The 25,336-nt window shown below is 37.0% G+C and overlaps 3 protein-coding genes across 3 annotated transcripts; all 3 read right to left on the reverse strand.

Moving 5' to 3' along the window:
- Window positions 1–345: 345 nt before the first annotated feature.
- LOC135153842 (uncharacterized) lies at window positions 346–2,903 on the reverse strand. Its single transcript, XM_064098019.1, has 2 exons — window positions 2,856–2,903; window positions 346–939 (listed from the first exon to the last, which is right to left on the reverse strand). Exons 1-2 carry the CDS (start codon window positions 2,901–2,903, stop codon window positions 346–348), a joined length of 642 nt encoding a protein of 213 aa, XP_063954089.1.
- A 2,067-nt stretch (window positions 2,904–4,970) lies between these two features.
- LOC129258718 (cystatin-B-like) lies at window positions 4,971–11,054 on the reverse strand. Its single transcript, XM_054896948.2, has 3 exons — window positions 10,728–11,054; window positions 9,281–9,382; window positions 4,971–7,553 (listed from the first exon to the last, which is right to left on the reverse strand). The coding sequence occupies exons 1-3, from the start codon at window positions 10,860–10,862 to the stop codon at window positions 7,440–7,442; spliced, it is 351 nt and encodes a 116-aa protein (XP_054752923.1). The 5' UTR covers window positions 10,863–11,054; the 3' UTR covers window positions 4,971–7,439.
- Window positions 11,055–17,857: 6,803 nt separating this feature from the next.
- LOC129258717 (D-beta-hydroxybutyrate dehydrogenase, mitochondrial-like) lies at window positions 17,858–20,683 on the reverse strand. The gene is made up of 2 exons (XM_054896947.2): window positions 20,535–20,683; window positions 17,858–19,342 (listed from the first exon to the last, which is right to left on the reverse strand). Exons 1-2 carry the CDS (start codon window positions 20,617–20,619, stop codon window positions 18,882–18,884), a joined length of 546 nt encoding a protein of 181 aa, XP_054752922.2. The 5' UTR covers window positions 20,620–20,683; the 3' UTR covers window positions 17,858–18,881.
- Between the last annotated feature and the right edge of the window lie 4,653 nt (window positions 20,684–25,336).

The raw sequence follows: 25,336 nt of genomic DNA on the forward strand, positions 1-25,336 counted from the left end.
GTCATCTGGATTGGCCACTGGGATGGTGGAGGCTGCCATTGGTGATTCTGTGAAATCAATCTGGAGGGATCATGCCTACTGGTGGAGCTTGGAAGGTTCGGCTGAGGGTGTGGCTGGAAGGGGCGACCTGTTGCTGCTGCTGTGGGAAGGTATGCTGCAGTATACTAGGCACCCGCTGCTGCATCTCCTGGCGCTCTTCAGCCTGTTTCTGCCCCTCATGAAGAACGGTCATCAACTTCATCTGTGTTGTGCGTCTGATGTCGATGGGAAGCTCAGTGAGTCCCTCGCCTATATGTCTGGCAAAGGGGGAGGAACCCACTTTCTTGGAACCAGAAATGTACTCCATCAGAGTTTGTTTGAGGTCAGCACTCTCTTTGTAATGTCTTCGAGAGGAGGGGTCTGTAGACTGTGACTCTGACCCAAAGTTTGACTGGATGTTGGTGCTGTCCTGCCTGCTACCCTCCCAGTTGTGCCATGGATGCTGACGACGTTTCTGCGCTCAACTGTCTCGATGTGATCCTTTAGAAATGAGAAGTTTTCCCAGATCCATCGATCAGTAGCAGACAGGTCCTCCAGAGCATCTGTACCATCATCAGACGTCCCAACACTCTTCTTCAGGCGGCTCAGTTGGGTTCTGTTTGATTTGTAGAAGGTTTGCAGGGCTGCCACCTCCAAACCCATCGCTTTGGCTTTGTCTTCCCATAGCTTCTCCTTTTCGGGTGCGTCTTTGAACTCAGTCAGCCTCTTGGAGTAGATGCACGGGTTCTGTTTTAACCAATCAATCAACTCTTCCTTCTGAGCCTCTGTCAGCTGGGCATAATAATATGGCTTATTCTTACGCCTTTTGCGGGCTGCTGAAACTGATGGGATTTCTGGGAGATCTTCCCCAGACTCTATGACAGGCTGTGGCTGCTCTGGCACCAGTATGTCTTCTTCTGGCTACGGTGGAGTTGGAGATCTAGCCCTCTGAATCTCAACGACATGGCCTCTTCGTCCCCCTCTCTGGTTCTTCCTGGTTGTGTCTCGACCTCTCTCGGGTCCCATATTTTTACTTTATAGTAGATTTAGGGTTCACCAGATTTAGAACTTCTTTCACTTGGACAATTGGAATTGTAAGAACTCGAGTCCCATCGGTATTTATAGGGATGGTGACAGAGCGTGTGTGTCGTGGAAGAGCGTGACAGAGCCTGACAAAGCGTGTCAATCCTTGATGAAAGCGTGGAAAATCGTGTCAATCCTTGGTGAAAGCGTGGAAAAACGTGTCAATCCTCGGTGAAAGCGTGTCAAGTCTTGATGCCAGATCTTATCAAATCTTAAGACATCTTAACAAAGCGTGTCAAGTGGTGAAAGAGCGTACAAAGTGGGGTCACCGCTTTGAACCAAGCTCTCTTAAACTCTGTTAAGCTTTCCTACGACTTTGTTAAGCTTTGTGACGCTTTGATAAGCTTTAATACGCTCTCCCCGCTTTAAGCAATCCGTGATAGATCGCCTCAAAATTTTAAACAGTTTAAACAAATTTGGCGCTCTTGCCGAATGTACCGAATTGCTCAAAACTTTCTCATGCTCTATTACGGTCTTTACGCTTTAATTACGCTTTGCCGCCGCTTTAAAGCGCCATCAAAGCGCCGTTGGTGTGAACCTAGCATGAGCAGCGAGTGACGTCACCTTAGTGAATATAACGCCGCAATTGACAATGTAACACCGCAATTGACAATACAACGCAGTTATATTCACTGAGGTGACGTCAAAACCTGGAATATAACAAATGCGATCCTCGCAGCTATGGTCACGTGATGGCGTATTGACCTATCACTGATTTGAAACTACATAACCTATGTAATATTCTTGTTTACACTACGCTATTACATTCTCATCTCATATTTATCAGTGAGAAACTCTACAAGTAAGTAAAGCATGCCTTAACGCTCGCTCGATTTCAATAGCAAACTGCTGTTTCTTTCCCTAGTCATTTCGTCATTGAAAAGTGATTCCTATTTTTCTCTTGAATTTCTGTCCATTTGCATATAGGAGTTTATCAAGACTTATTTCATAGAAAATGGTAAACGTTAAACAGAGATGATACTGTAGTTTGCAGTCAATTTGTAATTCCAGTTGCTTCTTACCACGAAATGTGTTTCCCGATCGATGTTTTTTTTCTGAAATAAACTTTTCCTTAAAACATCACATTTTAAGCCCGGCGAACATTACACGATCCGATATATTTTTAACAAATGGTATTTGTATTAAAATGAGTTCCATGAAGTAAAATGTAGTTCAGCATAATGTTAGGAAAGTTAAAATCGAAATTCTGTTTGGCTGCAATTGTGGTTGGGTTAAAATCGCAGTCGGCTTCAAGTCGCAGCCGATGATGGTATCATTGCGATTCGGAATTGAAATTGCTTGTATTAAGCTAGGGTTACACCATAAGCGAATCAGCTACGAATTCATCCGAATACACGTATGTATTTGGGTGGTTCCGGGAGTATTTTGTTCTCCCTCCGCGAATGCGAGAAAACTTGGGAACATTCGAATCCACCGTATTCGGGCAGAATCAGTCCGAACTTACTCGGGAGAATTCGCCTTTGGTGTAACCCGGCCTTAACGAGACAAAGATGCTCAAAATAGATTGGAGTTTCGATTTCAGTATTCATAACACTATTCGGGACTTAGATCGTTAAGATTTTATAGGTTGTAATTTTCGGATCAAATACTATAATTACAAATTCTTTGAAAACCGGATCGCAGAGAATCATGTAGTGTGCACCGGGTTTTACAATGAGAATCGATGCGAGCGAACAAAATACTTGTTGGGATATTGCATGATAAATCGACTTCTATATTGTATCATAACAGACTTCGTCATAAAGGTCTTCGAATGTAACCAAATCTGATTTGATCGACATGATCGAGATGAAAATATGTTATCTTCGATGGCCTTACTTTCTTGATATAGATATGGATTTTCAGCTGTTATGTGAGCAACCAAAGTGTGGTGATTAGATATAAATAGGTCGTGTTGACTGGTAATCATTCGATTACAAGCATATAAAATGTGATGAATTTCATAACGAAATTCTAACGTCATGAATAACGCAAACCACTCAGATCATTTCATTGTTGGAAATACAATGTATATTGTGTTAAAATCACAAAAGACGCTCCCGAGGCAGAGTGGCGCTATTAAAATGTTACTCTACATTCAATAAACGCGCCCTTTTCATCTAATAAGAGCACAGTTTATTCTCGTATAAGGGTCTTTTTCTCTCCTACTAAGTGCGCTTTAACCTTTTGATATGGGCCCTAACACGGGGTGGTTGTCCGGGGTAGTTGTCCGTATACAATGAAAAAGGCGTCACATATATTCAGCTTTTATTTTAATAATCGAATTTATTAATTCATTATGATACAGTTAAAAAACCATGAGTCTTACCATCAACCATTAGGGGTATCAAATCACTTCATTCATTTTTAAACCTTCGTACTTCTGTGAGACTAACTTTCACTGATGATTTGTCCTCATTCCTATACTCCTCTCCAAACCTGCCTCATTTATTTTCTCCGTCATTCTTTATTCCTTTCCCTCCCCCTCCAACTTCAAGTCACCCTACCTCAATCTCTCATTTTTCTCCCTCTCTCTCGCCCTCTTTCTCTCCCTCTCTCATTCATATATATAATTTTTCTCTATTTTTTGTTTATCTCTCTGTCAGGGGCGTAACAGGGACCGATGGCCGGAGGGGGGGGGGGGGGGGGGGGGCAAGAGCCAAACATTTCTCGGTCATACCATGGTATGAACAGGCAGTGGCACAGTGAGGCAAAAATCATTTTTTTGAAGGGGCGTATAGAGCAAAAAATTTTTTTTTTAAGTTGTGAGCAAGCAAAAATTTGGATATTGTTATTACAAAAATCGAATTTTGTGATAATTTTTTTTGGTAATTTTTGTGATAACATTCAGAAAATAATAAACTATTTCATCAATCTCTCTTTCCCTTTGTCTTGTTTTCTCTAGGCCTGTATTTCAATTCAATTCTTATTCCATTTCCATTCAAAACATAATACAAAGTAATATAAAGTAATACAAATCAAGTACAATTTTACAGACGAACATTCTTACTTCGTAAAACAAAAAAAGTATAATATTGAGCATAAATGGAAATGAGGGGGTCCACTAAAAAGCAAAGCTTGAAAAGTGTGGATCCCCCTTGCAAATGAAGAAAATATAGTCGACTTATTCATATATGCGTATATATACAGGAAAGAAAAAAGATAAGGAACAGAAAGGTCGAAATCATATTGATGTTAAAATAATTACTGAACAAATGCAAAGCTATTCACACCAAAGAGGTCTTCGTTGTGAAGGATATGTTGCGCAAGACAGAAGAAAAGCAGAAAGAGAAAGTAGCTGTACGCTATACCGTGACGAGGATTTTTTTTCATGATTGTATGTGAGCATTTTATTTATAGGGCGAAGTTCTGTGCGGCAGTTGTTTTTATGTTTTTATGTGTTAGATTTCTTTTAATCTTTTCTCTTCCTCCCTTTCTTCCTTTTGTTTCCATATCTTTCTCTCTATTTCATTCTTTCTCCCTTTTCTCTTTTCTCCGTTGTTGTTTATTTCCCCGGTGAAATCCCCTTGCCCCCGCCTGTTTCGCCACTGCTCTCTCTCTCTCTTTCTGTCATGTCTATATATTTTATATATACATACTGTATATATCTACCCCTCTTCCTTTCACTTCCTATCAAAATTGATAACCATGATAACGTAATTTCGTCCGATATGAACAAAATCATTCTCGTTTTGATGAAGTGACACACCTGTAATTACAACCCCACCCTAAGCTTACCCGGAATAGCCAATTTCGAAGGATTGTCACAAAAATTACAATGTCAGGGTCGGTTAGGCATCATTAGAACAAACCTTAAACCAAACAGGTGCACAAATTAGACAAAATTGATTACACTTTACAAATAGGAATTTCCATTGGTTCTTTTTAATTTTCGTTTAAAAGGTTTACGAGTTGTTACCACCCATAAAAGAAAATTGTAATGACTATGCGATTTACAATTATTACTTATTTATGAATACATTTTGCTAATGCACTTTATTCACGTCCAGTATATTTGTTGATATAAAGGAAATATATCGCCAATAATTATTACGGACTAATTTGTTTTCAAGGATATGTTTCTTACACGTTGGCTAGAGCATAAATCAGCCCTTTTTTGAGGGGGCACCTCAACGTAAAGTATATTTCAATAAAATCAGAAAATTCGATAAATATAGTGTGGCGATAATACATAACAAATAAGAGAATCATATTATAATAAAAGTAAATTCCACCAGAAAAAATGATTTGAATCGATAGAGACAAATCAAACAAGCAATGGGCTGAAAATTCCTTCGAAATTGGATGTAAAATAAGAAAGCTATGACATATTGAACTTTTCGCTTATTTTTCACAAAACAGTTACATGCACAACTCAGTGACATACAAATGAGAGAGTCGATGATGTCCCTCGCTCACTATTTTTTTTTAATTATAAAATATTTCAATTTTAACAGATTTGATAATACGGATCAACTTGACCATAAAATATTAAAACAATGGTAACACCACATGTTTGGGGAGGGATAAAGCTTTGATTTACATAACAATGAGGAGAAAATTCGAATATTTTATATTTCAGATGATATGAGATACAAAATAAATAGTAAATGGTTGATGTCATTAGTCCCTTCATTTGCGTAACGACCAGGGATCCGCAACACAAATGTTTGCAATCCCGCGAAACTTAAAAATGTCTTAACTTTCTTGTTTTACACTCAATTTTGGTGAAATGTGTATTGTTATGCTTGTTGGATTTTTTTCTCTTTTTATTCAGATCAACTTCTTGATGGGGTGTACTTGTCCTTTAAGTTCCAAAGTTTTAATTTGTAACATCCTACCCAAGCAGCTACATGTATATCACAGACTGTCTTTACAATGACGATTCAATATATGTTTTTATAGAAGTATCAAAACATACATCGTCTAAATATAATTGAATGCAAATATAAAATCATTTTGATTTTCCAAGAGCATAGAAATTTAGGGAATAGATTGACCCAGTCGCATGACATATGAGGACGCTGCTCGCATGTGATATCACAAATTCAAATAAAGAATTATGATTTAAAAAATATTACTGATATTCTCTAATCAATTTATCCCATTGTTCTTAGCTATCGTAATTCCATGGAGAGGTTTATTGTCGTCATGTCTGTAAGATAGAAATATAAATCAACATTAATGATAATGAAATTACTTAATGACATCATTGAATCTTCCATTTATATATCACTGTGTTGTACATATATACATGTTGCTTTTTGTGAATAATGAACGAAACTTTACGATGTCATAACTTTAGTATTTTACATCCGACTTTGGTTAAATTTTCAGCATCAAACACATTTGAATTTTCTCTATTTATTAAAATCAATTTTTGGGGCATGGTCTTGATCTTTAAATGAATACATTAATTAAATCTTGGGCATCAGTATACATCAAGACAAAATGATGACATTACTAGGTGTCGCCATAATACATGTACGATAAGATTCAAATAATTATATCATTACCTAAACTTTAATGTCTTTTACAATCGTTATGATTATTCTATACTGACATTTTCGTCATCTTTCCATAATTATGTTCTATTTTGATATTTTTTAATTTACAATCTTGAGTCCGCCTGCAATCACCGATTATGCCATGGTAATAAGGAACAAAAAGTACAATCTGAAACGAAATACAATTATATATTTGGAACAAACTCCCTCCATCTCTTCGAAACCTCTCTTCTCTTGACCTCTTCAAAAAACATCTCAAAACACACTTATATAACCATAAACCTTAACTTGTCTTATGCAATCAACAGCGCTTTGTATCCTCTGGAAAAAGCGCTATATAAATCCAATTATTATTATTATAAGGTTCATCCGTAAAATTTGTATCTTATCTATATTATATTATGTTACATTATATTATGCTTGAATGGAAATAAGGAATTTGATTACAACAATTAATCGTTCTAAACAAGGACCATACCTTTGTTTCCATTCCCCTGCCATTAAGAATAGTTTCACTATTAGTTTCTTATTGTTATTTTTTGAAATATATAATTGTATTTCGTTTCAGATTGTATTTTTTGTATATTGTAATCTTTGTATATATTGTGATTAATATGTATGTACTAACCTGCTTAAAAACTTTGGCTATTACCGTGTGAAAATCAAATCAAATAAAATGAATATAAAACGAGCTTGCCTTCCTCGAGCTTTCTTTTTACTATAGGCCTTTTATTTTCTTATAAAGGAGAAAGTTGCTTTAAAAGACAGAGATGTAATTCTAATCCATTGTTAACAAAGTGATTAAAGTTGTTATTATTAATAATATTAAGTTTATTTGGCTTGTGTCTGCTGCATTTCTTCCTCTGCATAGTTGGATAGAGTGATCTTGCCATCGAGGGACTTGAAGATGAGAAAGACTGCTTTCCGATCTTCACCGGTATGGGCCTGAAAGGTGATACATGGAGACGAAAGAGGAGGGGGTTTTGAGGCCTATACCACATCAATGTCAAATTCAATATTGATAAATGAGGAAAAGTCAAACAAGTACAAAAACACAAAAATGCACTCTATAAATGTTGGGCAACATACTGTCTACACAACAATCGGTTACAACTTTATCAAATTCTGGGTAGTTTTTAACCAATATAAAATTATGTGTGCTTTGGGTGAAAACTACACAATATTGTTTGAAAAAAAAACCACAGAGTTGTAAAAAGAAAATTAACCAATTGCTGTGTGGACAGTATGTTGCCCAACATTTTAAGAGTGTGATAAAAACAGCATTTCAATAGGTCTGGTAATAAGAAATAGACATTTGAATAGTTAAATCTTTCCATAATTTGTAAGATCATCAGCTTATTCTTTTTGCATACCGCCCCCTGGGAGCACTACCGAATCTTATCACTAATATTTCATTATCGATTCTGATCATCATTTAACCCTAAATCTCCCGGGGTATTTTGATTCTTGTCATTCCGGGGGGGGGGGCATTATGGCCCCCCTTAAGATCTCAGCCGCGGATTGCGCGATCACAACGAAAATTTGCATGATGGTAGAGAATGACGTAAGCTACGCAGTTGCATTGGTAAATCTCACTGAATTCATATATTAGTTTTATTTTATATGAATTAATTATGCCAATTTATTCATGAAATCATACTTTTTGCTCTGATTCACTAAATAAAGCTCCTAGAATGCTATTTTTTTGTGAAAATATTCTTTATAACATTCCTGACAATTGTGAATGAAAAAAATTCTGGTACCAAGACCGATTTCTTATGTATTTTATTATTCTTTTAATTTCTTATGTATTTCTATGTTTTTTTTTCTTTTTGTTTTTTTATTGTTTTTTCGATGGAAATCGTTCCAAACTTAATTCTGATCATAAACAAGGCAAAATTAATAAAGTTTAATCAGTAAAAGTAGAAATAATGATACATTTATGAATTTTGGCTAAATACACAATTTGCATTGGATTTGAGCATGAAATCACGTTTATGAGCAATTTTGGGTCTGACATGCACTTACAAATGTACATAATGTTGCGTAATGTCGTAACCGCGTACCCGGGCGTCACAAATTTGGTCTCAAAATTTGCGCGAGACCTGAAAGTAAAAAGTCAGTGAGCAGCGAGGTCAAAAAATTTTGCGCAGCAGATATATTGCGAAAATTGTCGAGGGGGGGGGGGGGGCCATAATGCCCCCCCCCCCCGGAGAATTAGGGTTAAAAAAACAATTGTTTACTTTTAGGTCTGTTTGATGTTTGTGTGAACAAAGTCATGTCCCGTTTTTTTATCTTAAAAGGATTTTTTTTTTCCTATTTAATATCGCCTCGCTTTTTCAATAAAAATAATGCTTTCTTTCTGTTGAGTTCTTCCCTGTAGATGGATTCGAACCCGCAACCTTGTCATTGTATTGTAAATGTAATGATTGTCCGGTTATCCCATTTTATTGCGTCACGCTAACCAGATGCTCAAGATGTTTCCAATTACATTAAAACTTTGCAATTCGTGTTTTACATTCATGTGCATTTTAAAAACTAAAAACCCTAAATTAACGCGGGGAAAGAAAAATTCGTATAGGAAAAAAATCGCGGGCGGGGGAGATGGAGGGGGGGGGGGGGTTCTGCTTCTCTGTCAACTTGCAATTACTAGCACGATTTCATGAACATACCCTGATACGATAGTTGAGACCAGCGACGACTTGGGTAGCAAACGCCAGCGGCTCCAGAACTGAAAATGACCTATTAGCGTTCACCTGGGCTGGTTCTCGTACCTGAAGATAGAAACAAAATATAGAAAGTAAAAAAAACCAAAAAAACATGACTGCACGTTAGTTTTTGGTGCGGGTTGGGTTATATTCCGCTCTCCCTCCATGTCTCGGGGAAGGGGGGGGGGTGTATATCCCGTGAATATGTCGGGGTGGGGTGGATGCCTTTCAGTAGTAAACTCGATGACGATATACTCTTAGGGTTTTTTCATATAGGAGTCGTAAAATCTGAGGCCCCCGGGGGCATGGACCTGGCCACGGCTCAGATTATCTATTGTTACTGGGGGTGCTGTGACAATGCTCAGCACCCCAGTAACAATAGAATAATCCACCAAGGACAGGGTACTTCCGGGGGGGGGGGGAGAGGTGTCCTGTTACGGATCTTTTAATTCCCCATACAATATTTCTGTACCAGTCTAAGCGAGGCAATTATTAAAAAATATTTACGCCCACCCTTATTCCATGCATGTACGGGCTCAAAAGTAGTCTAGTTCTAGACGATTTTAAACGAATCTATTTGCACCACGATATATACGTTCTATTCCGTGCGTACGCCCAGCCGAGTGTGCGCGCAAAACCGAGAACCTGTACTCCAAACTCGGCTGGGCGTACGCACGGAATAGAACGTATATATCGCGGTGCAAATAGATTCGTTTAAAATCGTCTAGAACTAGACTAGCTCAAAAGGAGAAAAACACCCCCGTGAAAAGGGGGCGATCAATTTACAATTGCCTGAACGGAAAATGATTAAACCTGAGATATCTCGGCCAGGAGTTATAGCCCTGCAGCTAGGCATGCGGATATGAGTTATCCGTTTAATTTTGGTTTGGTTTAGAAAGGGAAAGGGAGACAACTTACTGCCTAATCATTCTACAACACGATTAAATGGCGTTATATAACTCAATTATCTGATTATACATAAAATTGACTGATTTAGAACATACATAAAGAAAGAGAGAGAAATTGAACAAGCAAAATGAAAATAGTGAAACTTTCACTATGGGCCTACTCGGTTAACATTGGCATTATTTAATATTTATTCATTTATTTATTTCTGTCTTCTGTAGACAGTGTGGTCTCTTCAGAACGTAAAAAAAAATGCTTTTCAAGAGAGCCCTGTACTTATAACACTCATGATATAGTAATGAACAGTGGAAGTAATAACACAGAATTAATAAAAAGAATACATGCTAAAAGACATGAAATTGGAAATCATATATGTACACATATCAAATTAACAATACATGATAGAGGGGGCATAGAGTGATCTTTCGTTGTACACGTAGTTGAAGCGTGTAGGGGTTATAGGGATCTACAATAAATTATAAACTTAGTTATAAATCTGACTTGCCTTCTCCAGAAGATCTTGAAGATTCTTGACTTCTTCAGACGGAAGCCCACCCACTAGAGTCATGTCGGTCCAGCCCCCACATACTGCCCCCTTTGCCTTCGGAATCTGCTCGGAAACTTGCTTCTCTTGAGACATGATGATAACAATCCCAATCAACAAACGATGTACCTGTATAGACTAGATCGGTGAGCTCAAAATCATCTGGCCACTATCCCTATATACCACGTTATGAGATTGAAATTGAAACGAAAACAAGTTGGCTCACTATAATCACATATATCCTGGGTAGCGGACCGTTCATGCATGGCTCCAGACTATGCTTTTGTCATTTCACCTTCAAACAAAATTAACCTCATTGATCATAATTCAGCTCATATTTTTTTGTTTAATCTGATTTTTTTTTATAGAGTGGGTGGGTGTAGACTAAATTAATGCTTTAAAATCCTTGAAGCAAGTCAGCAGCACTTTTCTACCACTAGTCATGCAATACTATGTAGGACTGCAAATTTGCGTATGCCATTTAGGTGTGCAAAATTTTTATCAGAAAAAAAATGTTTAAATCTTTTCGTGAGCGACATTTTGGTTGTTCAATTACATGTTTCGGATGAGGACTCTTTATTGGATATCAAATTCGATTTCACTGTTCACGGCACTTATCACATCTGGTGGGTGTTTCATGAAGCTGTTCGTAAAGTTACGAACGACTTTACGCACGACTGGAACTTGTTCTTAGGTCATAACTCAATTACATAGAGATATCGCAAAGCACAAGAAAGGATCACCATTCGTGCGTAAAGTCATTTGTATCTTACGAACAGCTTTATGAAACACCCACCAGGATCAATGGACTTCCCTCTTCATACAATCATGGACTCTACTTTCTGTAGCCATTTTGGGTGCATTTATGAAGTTGGATGGGTAGCAGGCTATGTGGAGAGTGACACGATCCACCCCCCTCTGGGTACATCATACATGTCATTATAAAAATGAAAAAAAAAATCCATATTTTATTGTTCGAACTCTAAAATTGTACCTGATTTGTATTACCTTATATTTCTTCGTATTGTGTTTTGAATGGAACTAGAATAAAGAATTGAATTGAATTGTTAATTAAAATGAAATCTGAAATATAAATACTTCGAAAATTCGTTTTGCCCAATTGATCGTGGGCCCGGCAACCACTGTAAAGCAGCAGATCGACGTATATAGCTCTATCCCTTAATTATTGTTAAACGCCAAACAGGGTAGCAGCTACTCCCATCTTTCAATGCCTTATGGTCTGACTCGGCCGGGGTTTGAACTCCCGACCTCCCGGTTGTGAGACGGACGCTTTATCAACTGAGCCAACACACCGGTTATCATTATTATTGAGCCACTGCTATCGAATTAGATTCTATGGCCCCAAATTTATTGTTCTCGAGTCGGTCATCCCAGCTACCAAATCATTTTTCCCAATCCGGGTCATTTCTCTCCCCCCCCCTCTTTCTACTCCTCTCTTTCAAGTGTTTCCCCCCCCCCCCCACTTCTTTTGTCATTCCATTAATAGAAAATTTCATCAATCCAATCTCATGCTCTCTGAACAAAAATCAAGTTCAATCTTCAAAGGAAGTGAATGAAATTTCACTAGATTGAGAGTGATTTTCACTGTTGATGAGCGAATTTCACCCTTTGTGAAGTAAAAAAAAAGAAGGTGAAATATTAGTATGTTCACTCTAGATTCACTCCAAATGGAGTATTCCTTGACGTCACTAAACCAGAGATGTAGTCAGGGCCCGAACTTCCAAGTCACGAGGCCACTGGAGGAAACTTTCTCCCGTTGATTTTGTACGCATGATTCGGCCTGAGGCCTAGGCCAAGGCCGGCAAAATGTGACCTCGACTATATCCCTATAACCATGGACTCTAGTAGGTCCATGCTATAACTAACAAGGGGAGTAAAAAGAGAGTGAAAATTCACTCATATATCAGGGGAGTGTTTCACGAAAAGTTTTATCTTTGATTTTCACTGAGTCAATCAATGCAAGGATGCCCGCTAGGTACATATCACCAAGGATATATGGGCGATATGATAATTTGTACCGTTTGCTGACCAATTAGAAGGATGTCATTGTAGAAAGTTTGCTGCTTTATCAAGAAGTGTGTGATAATGTTAAAGGCACACACTAAGGAGTGATTATCGTGTTTTATATCCATTTTAGTGCAATTTCGACAGTGGAGAGCGATGCACATCTCTGACATTTGCTAATACTTCTGCATAGATATGTAGTCTCTTCCATATCAAGAATTAAACTGATATTATTTTATTGAAGCATAAGATGTTTACAACGCATTTCCACTACACACGTGTACAGAGTGTAGCAGGGAAATAAGATTGTAAAAAGTAAGATCAAATACCTGTGTATTTGTGATTATTTGTTAGTTATAATGCATGTCGTTTTGATATGTGGAACCAAGTTTTAGGCACATAGTTTTTTCTCCTTTTTAAACGAAGTCACACACACACACAAAAACATTATCCTTCAGTGATTCAGATAATTTGGCAGTAATTTGTGAAATATATTTCCATGACTACCCCATCCCTAAAAATAAACGAACTGGGGCCCATTTCATAAAATATTGATATGATGAAAACTGCCATGACAACAGTGAAACTTCTGCTTCTTGATTCGCTCGTTCAATGAAAGTTGATATTTCATCAAGAGTTGCTCTCGTAGTAACTTTTTATGAAATGCAGCCCGCATCAGCTTTTTACTATTGTTTATTGGCACAGAAAAAAAACTTGGTTTTGCAAAATTTTGTTTGTGTCTATTATTTTTAAAGCTTAAGCATGATTTTTTTTTTAATAGATTTTACTTTGCGAGAAAGTGAAGTTTTTTTTTTTTTTTTTGGGGGGGGGGGGGTTATGGGCAGGGATGAATCTAGGATTGACGTGGACAGGGGCTTTGGCCCCCACTTTTTTCCAAAACACATGTATAAACATGTACAAAATTGCCATTTGATTGTGATTTTTTTTGGCATGGACAGCCCCCTCCCATTTTCGAAAATTTTCTGCGGCGCATGTGGGGGTGGGCACTCCCCCCCAAAAATGATAAGCTGCCCCCCCCCCCAATAAGAATTATAAGTAATCCTCTCCCATCTGCCCCTGGACATTGGATCTGGTTACCTCCTCCCATGTTAAAACTGCGCGCTATGACAAACTATATATAGTATGACAAATAGTCTCCATAATATTTTTTGCATGTAATGTGAGTGTGTGGGTGTGGGTACATGTGGTTGAATATTTTTTTTATTGTATTCGCCTAGATGTGTATGTATGAAATTATGTCTGCACTACACGAGATCACCTCGCCTATGTTGGGTATTACAAAAGAACCAACATTTCCCTAACATTAGCCCGACTACCCATACAGCCGAGGGGGGGGGGGGAACCCCTGATTCAATTGGCCATCTCTAATTTAGATATGAATTAGACTCTAATATTTTGTATACACATTGTACATGTGTCCAGGTACCAGGAAACATTTAAAAAAAATTCCAAAATTCCACCTATAATACCCATTTTCCCAGGATGGGCCACATATTATGTAATTACGATTTGTTGGCTCAATATAATCACTCGTTTACAGACAGACTTGAAAATAATTTCTTTGATTTATTTGACATTTCCATTGCAAATTAAGAAAACAAGATCGTGATATAAAACCCCAATACATAATTACTCGTATCACTCTGTCAATATTGACAACCGAGTGAAAATCAAATGGGCTTCTTCATTTTAACCCCGTGAGTATCTGGCGTATATTGAAACGGTCACACCACCGAACCGACTCCAAATGGACCGATGATTATGGCAATCGAATAACGTAATAGCTCTGATCGGTCTGTAGACGGTCTCACTGGTCCGACTGCAGCTCGATTGTGAATGATCTACTAGTATTTCAAGACAAAATATTTCAGGTTGACATTACTACAATGAACGAATATATGTGTTATATTCATAGACTTTTATTTACTCTTCCACTGATTTATGCATATTTATTCAAGTGATTTCATGCACCTCCATTTGCTCACTGGGAAGCTTCTGAAATTAGAAATAAATCAATCAATTATCTGCAAGGTTTGATACTTACTTCCGAATTGTCAAGATTGTAAGCATTGATTAGTCTGCAAGCACAGACTCATTTTGACACTTAACCCAGTAACAGGTCTAGAGTGAAGACTAGACTCAAAAGACTCTGCCCGTGTCCTTGGTAGAGCCAGCTACAATACATAGCGAATCTAGTCTCACTGCTTCAGACTCTGCATTATGCACCATGCGAAATTGCGAACACCAAGGGTCTGTGCCCGCAGACTAAGCATTGATCGGTACCAGTATGACAACGGCACGATATACCCACGTTAACACCCCTTGGACAATTTTACAATTATTCAAGATATTTCCCTGTTCTAAGATATCTCGAATGTGCATTTTGTTCACATGCTCATATGCCTATTATTCAAACATACAATTTTATGTCAATCTTTCCTGAATCACGTGGTATCCTCACAGAAAAATTAAACCTTTATCAGTCTTGAATAGACAACTAACAGTATTTGCGATTTTTACACTCGTTCTACATCTATCATGTCTATTTCAAGATGCTATCTAGAGCTACAATTTCCATATTTCAGAAGGTTTGTCGAAAATTAAAAACTGCCTTCACCTCTAATAACATAATAATAATTTAAAAACTCTAGCTTTAACAATAAGTCAAAAATTTTCGTCGCATTATGCATCATTAGCATTATTTTATGGCTACTTTAGGTTACGTTACATGAATAATTAAGAACGACCGACGCCATTTCTTTTCGAGTGAATAAAAAAAAAGAAATGAAACGATTTTTGTTTTAGTCCAAGGGGGGGGGGGGTGGTCAGTATTTTATTTATTCGAGGACTTCTAGGTGGATTTTTTGGACAGGAACTACATACAAAATGGATTCTTGCATCAATTAACAATTTCCCCCATTTAACTTAATTTAGCAATAATGGACTTCTGTCGTTCCTATGTTCATATACCATGTTTACTAAATCTTAGATAAGAGCTGACAACAATTATCTTAATTCCCCGCTGAATACGCATAGAAAGTCATAAAGATTTTTTTTTGAAAACTATTTACATTAGATATAGTATACGTATATACATGATATAATTTACGTGAAGAGGTATAATCATTTCAAATAGATGTCTGCATACAGCGAAATATATAACTGTTTAAATTGAATATAACAATATACATACTTCAAGTCATTGATAAAGAGAACAAGTCACAAACATTCACGCAGAATACAAAATAGTCAAGAAATTCCCGCTCTTCATGTTTAAGTGGTTAGGTGGTCTTTATTATCTTTATTATAAGGCGCATGCGCATCTCTAATAGATAAGGGGGTGGGTGGAATACACATCTATAAGACGTTTCAAAACTCTAGGACCCTTTCCCCATCAAATTAAATAATCTAAAGTAACATTTCCGGTAACAGTAGGCTATGTTATGTTCCTTTGATTGGATGTATGTACCCGTTATTTCATCACTTCGAAATGGAGGCTTTGTTGCAAATAAATATAAATCACTCACCCAGCTCTTGTTCTCATGTTGAATGGGGTCGTCGATGTTCGGACAATATTTGCTTAATTTCTCTTCATAGTGAATAAATGCTTAATTCTTTGGCACAATTAATTTTTTACTACAGTTAGTTATCATAATTATGCTGTAGCCCAAAGCTTTAAAAAACAAAACCAGTTTGTGGATTCATTTCTGACTTTTCATTCATGTATAGGGCCTCACAGGATTAAGTTAAAAATTACAGAATTTAAGCGCTCTGGTGAAAAATAGTGTAATACCAAGACTGTTATGAAAGACAGATCATTAATGAATGTACAGTAGGCCTTATCTTAGTTGCAATAATGATGGTTTAAATACCAATCAGGAGTGTGTGTTGCATTTTGCAAAGACCCAACACAGGTAGGTTGGTCAGAGACTGAGCAAGTGATATCACTAGCAGGAAACAATTTGGGACATCCCGTCTAATACCTGAATGTCAACTTTAAAGGTCAGACCCCCTGAATCATAATGATTATAATACTTATTCATATCACATGATATAAATCGCATGAACTATTATGAATAAATCTTCCAAATTTGAAATGAGAAGAATTTTCAAGATAAAATGACAGTGTGTCATGGTCTGGTAGATATTACAAGGTTCGGGGTTCGAATACCTCCATAATATAAACGCCATTTGGCAAGGGGTTGGTCTACATTATTTTGGCACGCTCGAACCAGGGTGGTGTTAACATAAAAATACGCAAGGCCTTGCGTAAACTTGTGCTAACTATACACAAGAAATGGTCACCATTTCACCGTTTAACTTTATGAAAAGATTCAGTTATGAAATAGCTTTATGTAAAACCCATGATGTAAATTTAAAAAGTAAATAAGAAAATGGCGACCCGGCAGGAATGTATTCCAATAGAAATGTTAATTAAACCACCTTATCATAAGCTATCACTATCATTAGAATTGTCTTTTTATCTGATAAAAGCGCTCAAAGAACCGATTCTTTTTACTATTATTATCATATTATTACAATACGGATTTGTATACTTAAGGATAAATTACACTCTTAATTGCAGGGAATTAAAATAAATCCACATGGACTGTAGTTAGGTACCAATCGAATTGATTTAGTTTTAATCCTACAAAGTTATTTTTCAATCTCAATTAATCTGATTTTCAATCCATTGAGATTTAAATATAGGGTGGGCAGACTAAGAAGGTATTAGATTTAATATAGAGTTAAAAAAAACCTACACGCATTATCTCTATCTGGGAGAGCAACGGTTTCTCTGCTCTGACAAGAGGCTATTCTACGCATCTTCATAGTTTACTATACAGTGCGTCCCAGAAAAAACGAAACCGAGATTTATCAATGATTTATCATAACTTTATCACAATTACAATAGACAAATGACCTACCATTTTAAAGCTTAGAATCTCCTCTTTTATCTTAAATTACTTAGTTTATTTCTCTGTGATTAAGGTATCAAATAAAAGAGCAGATATTGAACTTTTTAGTCATGTGATTTTCTTTTTGAAATTCAGATACCCCCCGCCAAATGAGTTTTTGGCATCCTTTCTTCGAATTGTTTTTGCTCACTCATGCGTGAATGAGGAATAATCTAAGTAATACCAGATGAAAGAGGAGATTCTAAGCTTTACATTGGTAGGTAATTTGTCTATTTTATTTATGATTAAGTTATGATAAATCATCGCTAAATCTCGGTTTCGTTTTTTCTGGGACGCACTGTATTAGATGGCGCATAATCAAAACTGTGTTTATTATCATTGACATCAGTCCCCCTTTCTATATCGTTTCTTAAAGACTATTGATGAACAGTGCGATGGCGAATGTTATTTATGTTATATATTCGGGGTATGAATATATCTTACTCTGCACTCATTTTCTTTTCGAGTTAGAATATCACTCTAAGAAAAAACACTCTGAACTAGTACAATCTATAAATTTCTCCAAGGTAAGATATTAGGAGCAGATATACACAGACGCGGTAGTAATATGAATAAAATGTGGAAACACCAAATAATATACAAAGTCAAAAACGCCCTGATAGTATTCAAGTTTTAGCAGCAGTATATAAGATGACTACTCCAGCCTTGCGATTGAAGCCATCAAAGTTCTCTGAGCTGAAATGGGATACACAATCTTGAAAAACTTAAACGACGCCCTCACCGCATAAATTTTGTATAGGTATAACTAGCCCATCACCGTTAGCTAGGCCTACCTCACTATAATTATTTTTATACTAATAGATGTTTTTAAATCATCTGAGTTCATAATTGCATTCTCAAACTCTGCTACATTTTACACTTCAATACTATCCTTCATTTCCTTTCTGCGTGTTCTTTTAATCGCTGTAGGCTTCCTAAAACTTTTTAATTACATTTTCTTCTTTAGCTCCAACTCCTATGATATTTCCTCTGGAAATGATGGCGTGTTGGACATTCTTGGCAGCTGTACTTTTTAATATCGCAGCAAAGAGCAGGCAGCCATCTCAGTCAATGGTATTCTTATGTAGAACTTGACGGTAGATCAATAACATCAAAATATAAGATCTGAAATCTCTTCAGGAAAATGCGCCATGATTACTGTACGAATCGTCCAATATACGTCCTTCGGTTCGTATCGTATTCGCGGACTCTCGTTCAAGACTGCATCCAGAAAGCAATCTACAACAGGTGAAGGATCCGCTGAACCGATTGTCCTTGAGAACCTAACGATATCGACCATGTTATTGAAATCCTTCTCGAAGACAGCTTTCTGTTCCTCTTTCATGTTCGCCCACAGCTCATCTCGGACGTTGTCGATGTTCTCGTTGGTGTAGATGTTGGTAGCGGCCATGAAGTTACCGGGCTCGACGATGCTGACACGGACACCGAAGTTCCGGAGCTCGTATCGTAGACACTGGGTGAAGGCCTCGACACCATGTTTGCTGATGGAGTAGTGCGAGAAACCGGCTGTTCCTTGACGTGCCAGAACGCTTCCGATATTCACGATTCGACCTGTAAAAATGATCGATGAACATAAAGGACTATAGTCTTAGAACATTGGACTTGGAATCAACATATATTCATTGCATGTTTGACATATCATAGCTGTTAATAATACCTCTTAATGATAACCCCGGCTCTTCAGGAGAGCATTAAACAATCCTTGGAAAACCAGGTATCCATCAAATTCACCTTGGGTGAGTGTGGCAAATATGAATTCATGCATGTCTTTGAAAAAGAAAGTTATTGGCGTAATGACACTCGAAATACAAATCAAGGAATCAGTTTATGCTACAAGGTATGCAAAACCAACTTCCAATCGACAATGGTATGTATTTGGAAATAGTTTTGGTCGGTCTGGGGCCTGTTGTAGAAAGAGTTGGAATTAAACGCAACTCTCAGGGGGTGTTGCAAGAAAATATTTGCAATCAATCACAAATATTCTGTTGCAATTTTACAGTTGATTGATCACTTTTAACTTTTAAAGTTAAAAGTGATCAATCAACTGTAAAATTGCAACAAGGAGTGTAATCTGATTTGCTAAATTAGCAAATCAGATTACACTCCTTGTTTCATGGAGCAGAGTAGCAATCAATTGCAAATTTGCAATTAATTGCATGGCATATGCTTGATTTCGGGAACAAAACTAGACTTGCAATTAATAGTTCGCAAGTTTCTTGCAACGCCCAATAAGAATAATGCGTAACTTGATTTTTCAACCAATTAACGCTCATTTGGGACTTGCGATTGATTATTTGACTTGCGTTTAAACGCAACTCTTTCTGCAACGGACCCCTGGAGTTACTTTCGATTGTGTGACTGTGGTATTACCAGTCGCACTGCTCGGTATGTAGAAGTACTAGTATCGCAAAGATATGACACGAGCATATGTATTGGAGTTGAGTCACTGGTGTACTGATGCGGAGGGCATGGGGCGCATTTCACGACCAAGAAAACGAAAAAGAATGAGACGGAATGAGTGAAGAGTGAAAAATGATATAATTTTCTGGATATTATGCAAAAATCTATCACAAAATTTAATTTTTGTAATAATAATGTCGAAATTTTTTCTCGCTTAACTCGCTCGCTACTTATCTTTTTCAAAATTAATTTTACGCCATACATGGCCCAATCGTTTTGGCTCATTACGCCACTGAGCTGAGTCAATATTTGATCTTGAGAACAATAAAATGGTTAAGCTTACCTTTTGATTTTCTCACAAGATGAGTGAAGGCGTTTGTAACCCGGACAGTCCCCCAGAGATTGACATCAGCGATTCGTTTGAACATATCAACACTGCACCACTCAGCCTGACCGAAACATGAAATTCCTGCATTATTAGCTACTGCCCACAGACCTGCAGAAAATGATAAAAGATGAAAATACCAGGGATATTAAACACGAACTTCAGTAATGTGCAGGCATTATGTGAAACATTGACTCGTAGGAGGCACAAAATGTACGCCAAAATATCATATTCACTATGTATCCTTCCTTCCATCATTTCTTCCACATGACACATCCACTTGAGTTATCTTATATTCTTTTTTTTCATTTTCCATGTTACAATGAAACTCATCATAACTTTATGAACGCACACTCCTATTTTCATTTTATAATATTTTAACAAAGATTTTTACCTTCAGCACCAAGTTAATATTTTCATTAAAAAAGATACAAAAATGCGATAACTGTCACATACATTTAATGTGCATGTAAACACAATTAAAAAGTAAACTTTTATGAAAAAGAATAAAGTACTTTTACTGTCCCAAATGAGACTTTCTTGCACAAGTATGGTATCATGGACTTAAAACGCACTATAACCGGATAAATAAAAAAAAAATCGTTGAATGACACAGAAGAAAGCAAATTTAACAACAAGGAAGAGAATTTCTCAATTTTTATTTTCTATTGCATTTATTTTCAAACGACTGAGGCAAAGGCCGTAAAGCGGCATTATGGATGAACGCGCTTCTGTTGGAGAAAAGAACATAAAATGTTTGATTTTGAGTGTACACAATACATTATTTATTTGCTAAGATTCAATAAACTAAGAGTTTAGTTTACGCGAAATCATAAAAAAAAACGTTAAAGGTAAACCACATCAGTCATAAAAGTCTCAACACATTATCGCAACATCTTGAAAATTAGCCGATTACAACACTGCCTCTCGATCAATTATCATAAATTTAGCGGAACAATAGGACCCCTGTCACATAACCCAAGCCGCAATAACTACATGTCACTTTAATATCACTTTAACGAAAATGACAACGTCAACGTTCGTAGGGATGTTATAACTGATTGTTACGAGTTTAATTTTCTTATCCAGAAAAACTTACTGACATTTTTTTACGTTTATTATTTTTTTTATGATGTTTGATAGTGTTAAAGACCCCCCCCCCCCCTCTCTCTCTTTTTATTTATGTATTTTTTTTTACATTTCTTCCAGTCATTCAACAAAGCCGATTGGTTGATTTTAACGCATTTTTCTTGCAAAGGCTAGCCCACGCTTGTGACCATGGGGACATTGACCTTTCCTATGTTCTTGAGAGAACAGCCACACCACGGAAACCCATTCCAAATCGATCGATGATATGTCATTGGTAATAACGTAAAAGCCACAATCGGTTTGGAGGTGAAATTTCTTTATGATGTGACTTTGCCACAAGGAAAAAAGATGGGATTGGATAGGTAAGACAATGGACCTATTAGAGATGGACATTCAACGCGAGATCATAATGATGGTGTGCATCTAATACGAGTTATTTCAAATCAAAAGTTAAGTAAACTTGGGGTCATCTTGTCTCTGTCCTCCCCCTCAAAACAAATTGGCGCCACTCCACTCTGAGCAGTTCTTATGCCTTTTTGTCCCCTCCCCCTTCACACCAGCCCCAAGAATCTTCATGTAAAGGTCTAAAGGTCAAGAATCTACACGAAAATAAGAGAGCAATGATAAAACATCTGGCACGAGTTTGGGAAAAATAAGACGAGGGAGAATGCAAGTTACTTGTGGAATTTGTTTCATGCTTGATCGTGAATTCGAGCAAGCACAACATGCATGCAGGCCGAGCTAGCGCACAAGGGGCATTGGCATGGACAGACTAGGGGTCGATGTCCGAACGGTGAAGACCCATCGTCAAGTCAAAATGACAGAGAAGACAAAGGAATTGACTTGGATGACAAAACATATTCCGAAGTTACTGACCGAAGATTACTTGCCTTGAGACATTAAAATGATATTTTCCCTCGCTCAACCTGACAAGTTATTGTCTTATCACCTAAGCATGATAAACAAATATAATTGGTTAAAGGCCTCTTGGAGGGTCATAATTACTTTCGAAGATATCGCAGAGTGGATGTCCGGTGATTCAAATCTATGATCAAGAGGTGTTTAATACAATCATGGACATGTCTTTAATTGCACTTATATCTGTAATAAATTACTGAAATCATTGACTTTGATTGCCTGAGTGTTATTTTTTCCGTGAAAGTCACAGATACTTCATGAAACCTAGGTCTCTTGGTATCGTACAGTTGGTATCGTACACTTGGTATCGTACAGTTTCTATGACGCCAAAGGGCAATGACCTCAATTCTCAAGGTCCGTGGAAAGTTATCAACGCTAGTGATAGCAAGGAGAGGTAGAGAGATATCTCCTTGGTGATAGCATCGCTAGAGTTTGTGTATGTGAGAGGGCGCGTGTGCTTGTGGTGAGTTGGAGAGTTTTTAAACTTCCATGAAATTACGGGTATTTTACTCAAGGAACAAGCAATATTCAAATTTAGATTCATGGTGTCCATGAAAACAGACAATTCAAATCACAAAGATTATAACATGTATAAAGTGGTATAAAACAAGCTAAAGCATTCTTTAATTTATATAACCACTGATAATTTTTCATGGAAGTTTATTTTGATAAAAAAATCATTCTAACTCTTTATGATACATTTTTGGCAGAAGACAAATTGATACACTCATACACCAGTAACAGGCATCAGCGAAGAGTGCCATCGACCTAGCGGGCATTGACCCGGTGTGCTTGACCGAGGTGCCGTTTGGCAACGATAAGATGGCCGCACGGTGTCTGCTGAAGGTTTGCGCTTGTTTGGAAGGTAACTAATATATTTGGGGAACTTATCAATGGCGTAGAAAATGCCAAGCGATCCTCGAATAGTTGCCGTTTTCCGGATACTTACCATTGAGCTACAAATGAATGACATGATGAGCTAGGGCAGCAAAAGAGAGATCGAAACAGATCGAGGATTGAACAACATGTTGGCAGTTCCGATCAATGGAATTTTGTCATTATTTTTTGCTGGTGGTATGAAAAAACATCTTTATTTTAATTCATTAATAAGGATATATTTTTTTCTTTCCAGAGGTTGAAAGTTTGATAATTACTAGCTATCGCACGGCACAGATTCCCTGTAAAACATAAAATCGAATATGAAATTATTTCAATTATAAGGAAAGCAGTACAAAGGTTATGCACCTTTATGCACAGTTTATAATTGTAGACCCCTTATTACCCTCTGAGTTGCGACCGACCTGGTCAGATATAAATATAAATGAATAAATAAATGAATATATATATATATATATTAAATCGCTGAACCACTACTCCACGACACCTCCACAAATATCATCTCATTTCCCTTATTGACTGCTCACCATTTTCAATAGAAGTTAACCTTCATTCTGGTAGGCAAACAAAGTGCGCCCTCTGATGATCACACTGCTCGGCACCGTGATCAGACTTTGCTCTGCCATACATAACAAAACGGACAGAATCATCACCAACTTCAGAGTCCGTCCTCTAATTTGAGACTTTGGGTGAAATTCCATACTGGTGAGGATTCAATCCAACCATCATAAGCAGACGTTTAAAAGAGTGAATAGTCTCAAACTTCAGGGAGAAGTTCACCTTCATACTAAGTTGGTAAAAGCAGAAGAATTAAGAACCATATTGGAAAAGACTGAAATAAATCCTTTAAAAGTTTTAACGGAGTTATGAATTTTAAAGTTTTGATTTAAGACGTCACTGACGAGCAGCTTCCCCGTTTGTCGTCGGTACAATTTTTAAAAAATGTAATGTTTTCCCCAAAACTGATTTCCAAAAAATCATTGCGGTGGATATATGATTAGCTAATTTTTTCATACCCCTTTTATATGAAAACTACTTGTATTTGTAGAATCGTGTTCTATTAATCAGTTAAGTAGTGGAATTCATGGAATTAATATTTCATGATGCATGGGAGAATGATTAATGTAGATGGATCAGCTCAAAACTTTGACTAGAATTGAGAAATTAATAGATGTTAATTTTGTTATTGTTGTTTAAAACTTTTTTCTTACTTCATGTTGGAAGGGACCTTCGCCATGTTCACACATCTTATATAATAATGATAATAATAATAATGATAATAATAATAAAACAAAAGCTTTTATATAGCGCTTGATACATCGGAACGACGTCTCTAAGCGCTTTACAGATATTTTATTACCCGGTCATCGGATCCTGGCATGCCCACACACAATGTATGCGAACCACAAAGTGTGGATTAACGCCTTGCCAAAGGACGCTAGGCCATGGTGGGATTCGAACACACGACCCTCTGATTGCAAGGCGAGAGTCAGAACCGCTACACCACGATGCTTCCTCAAATTGACCAACATTGTGTGGGGTCTCTCACTGACTGTATGAAAAATACCTATTCTTCAAACATACCTTATGCAACTTTTAAACAGCAATTTTACCTGTGCAGTGAAACTTCAATAACTATATTAGGGTAAAATACTTGTTAAACGGAGAAGTCCACCCAACAAAATGTTGGTTTGAATGAGAGAAAAATCAAACAAGCATAACACTGAAAATTTCATCAAACTCAGATGTAAAAACGAAAGTTATGACATTTTAAAATTTCGTTTAATTTCATGAAATAGTTCACATCCATTAACATAATGCAAATTAGGAGACTAATGACATCATCCATCCACTCA

Source organism: Lytechinus pictus, chromosome 4 (assembly GCF_037042905.1).
Source record: "Lytechinus pictus isolate F3 Inbred chromosome 4, Lp3.0, whole genome shotgun sequence".
Taxonomy (NCBI): Eukaryota; Metazoa; Echinodermata; class Echinoidea; order Temnopleuroida; family Toxopneustidae; genus Lytechinus; species Lytechinus pictus.

What these genes read in the sequence shown, in the direction of transcription:
- LOC135153842 (XM_064098019.1), bottom strand. Translation starts at nt 2,903, where the DNA reads ATGTCGATCAAATCAGATTTGGTTACATTCGAAGACCTTTATGACGAA. An exon ending in TCGAAGACCTTTATGACGAA is followed by an intron (nt 940 to 2,855) that starts GTCTGTTATGAT and finishes ACTCCACCGTAG; the next exon opens with CCAGAAGAAGACATACTGGT.
- LOC129258718 (XM_054896948.2), bottom strand. Translation starts at nt 10,862, where the DNA reads ATGTCTCAAGAGAAGCAAGTTTCCGAGCAGATTCCGAAGGCAAAGGGG. An exon ending in TTCAAGATCTTCTGGAGAAG is followed by an intron (nt 9,383 to 10,727) that starts GCAAGTCAGATT and finishes TTCTATCTTCAG; the next exon opens with GTACGAGAACCAGCCCAGGT. An exon ending in GTCTCAACTATCGTATCAGG is followed by an intron (nt 7,554 to 9,280) that starts GTATGTTCATGA and finishes ATCACCTTTCAG; the next exon opens with GCCCATACCGGTGAAGATCG.
- LOC129258717 (XM_054896947.2), bottom strand. Translation starts at nt 20,619, where the DNA reads ATGTTCAAACGAATCGCTGATGTCAATCTCTGGGGGACTGTCCGGGTT. An exon ending in TCTTGTGAGAAAATCAAAAG is followed by an intron (nt 19,343 to 20,534) that starts GTAAGCTTAACC and finishes TCATTTTTACAG; the next exon opens with GTCGAATCGTGAATATCGGA.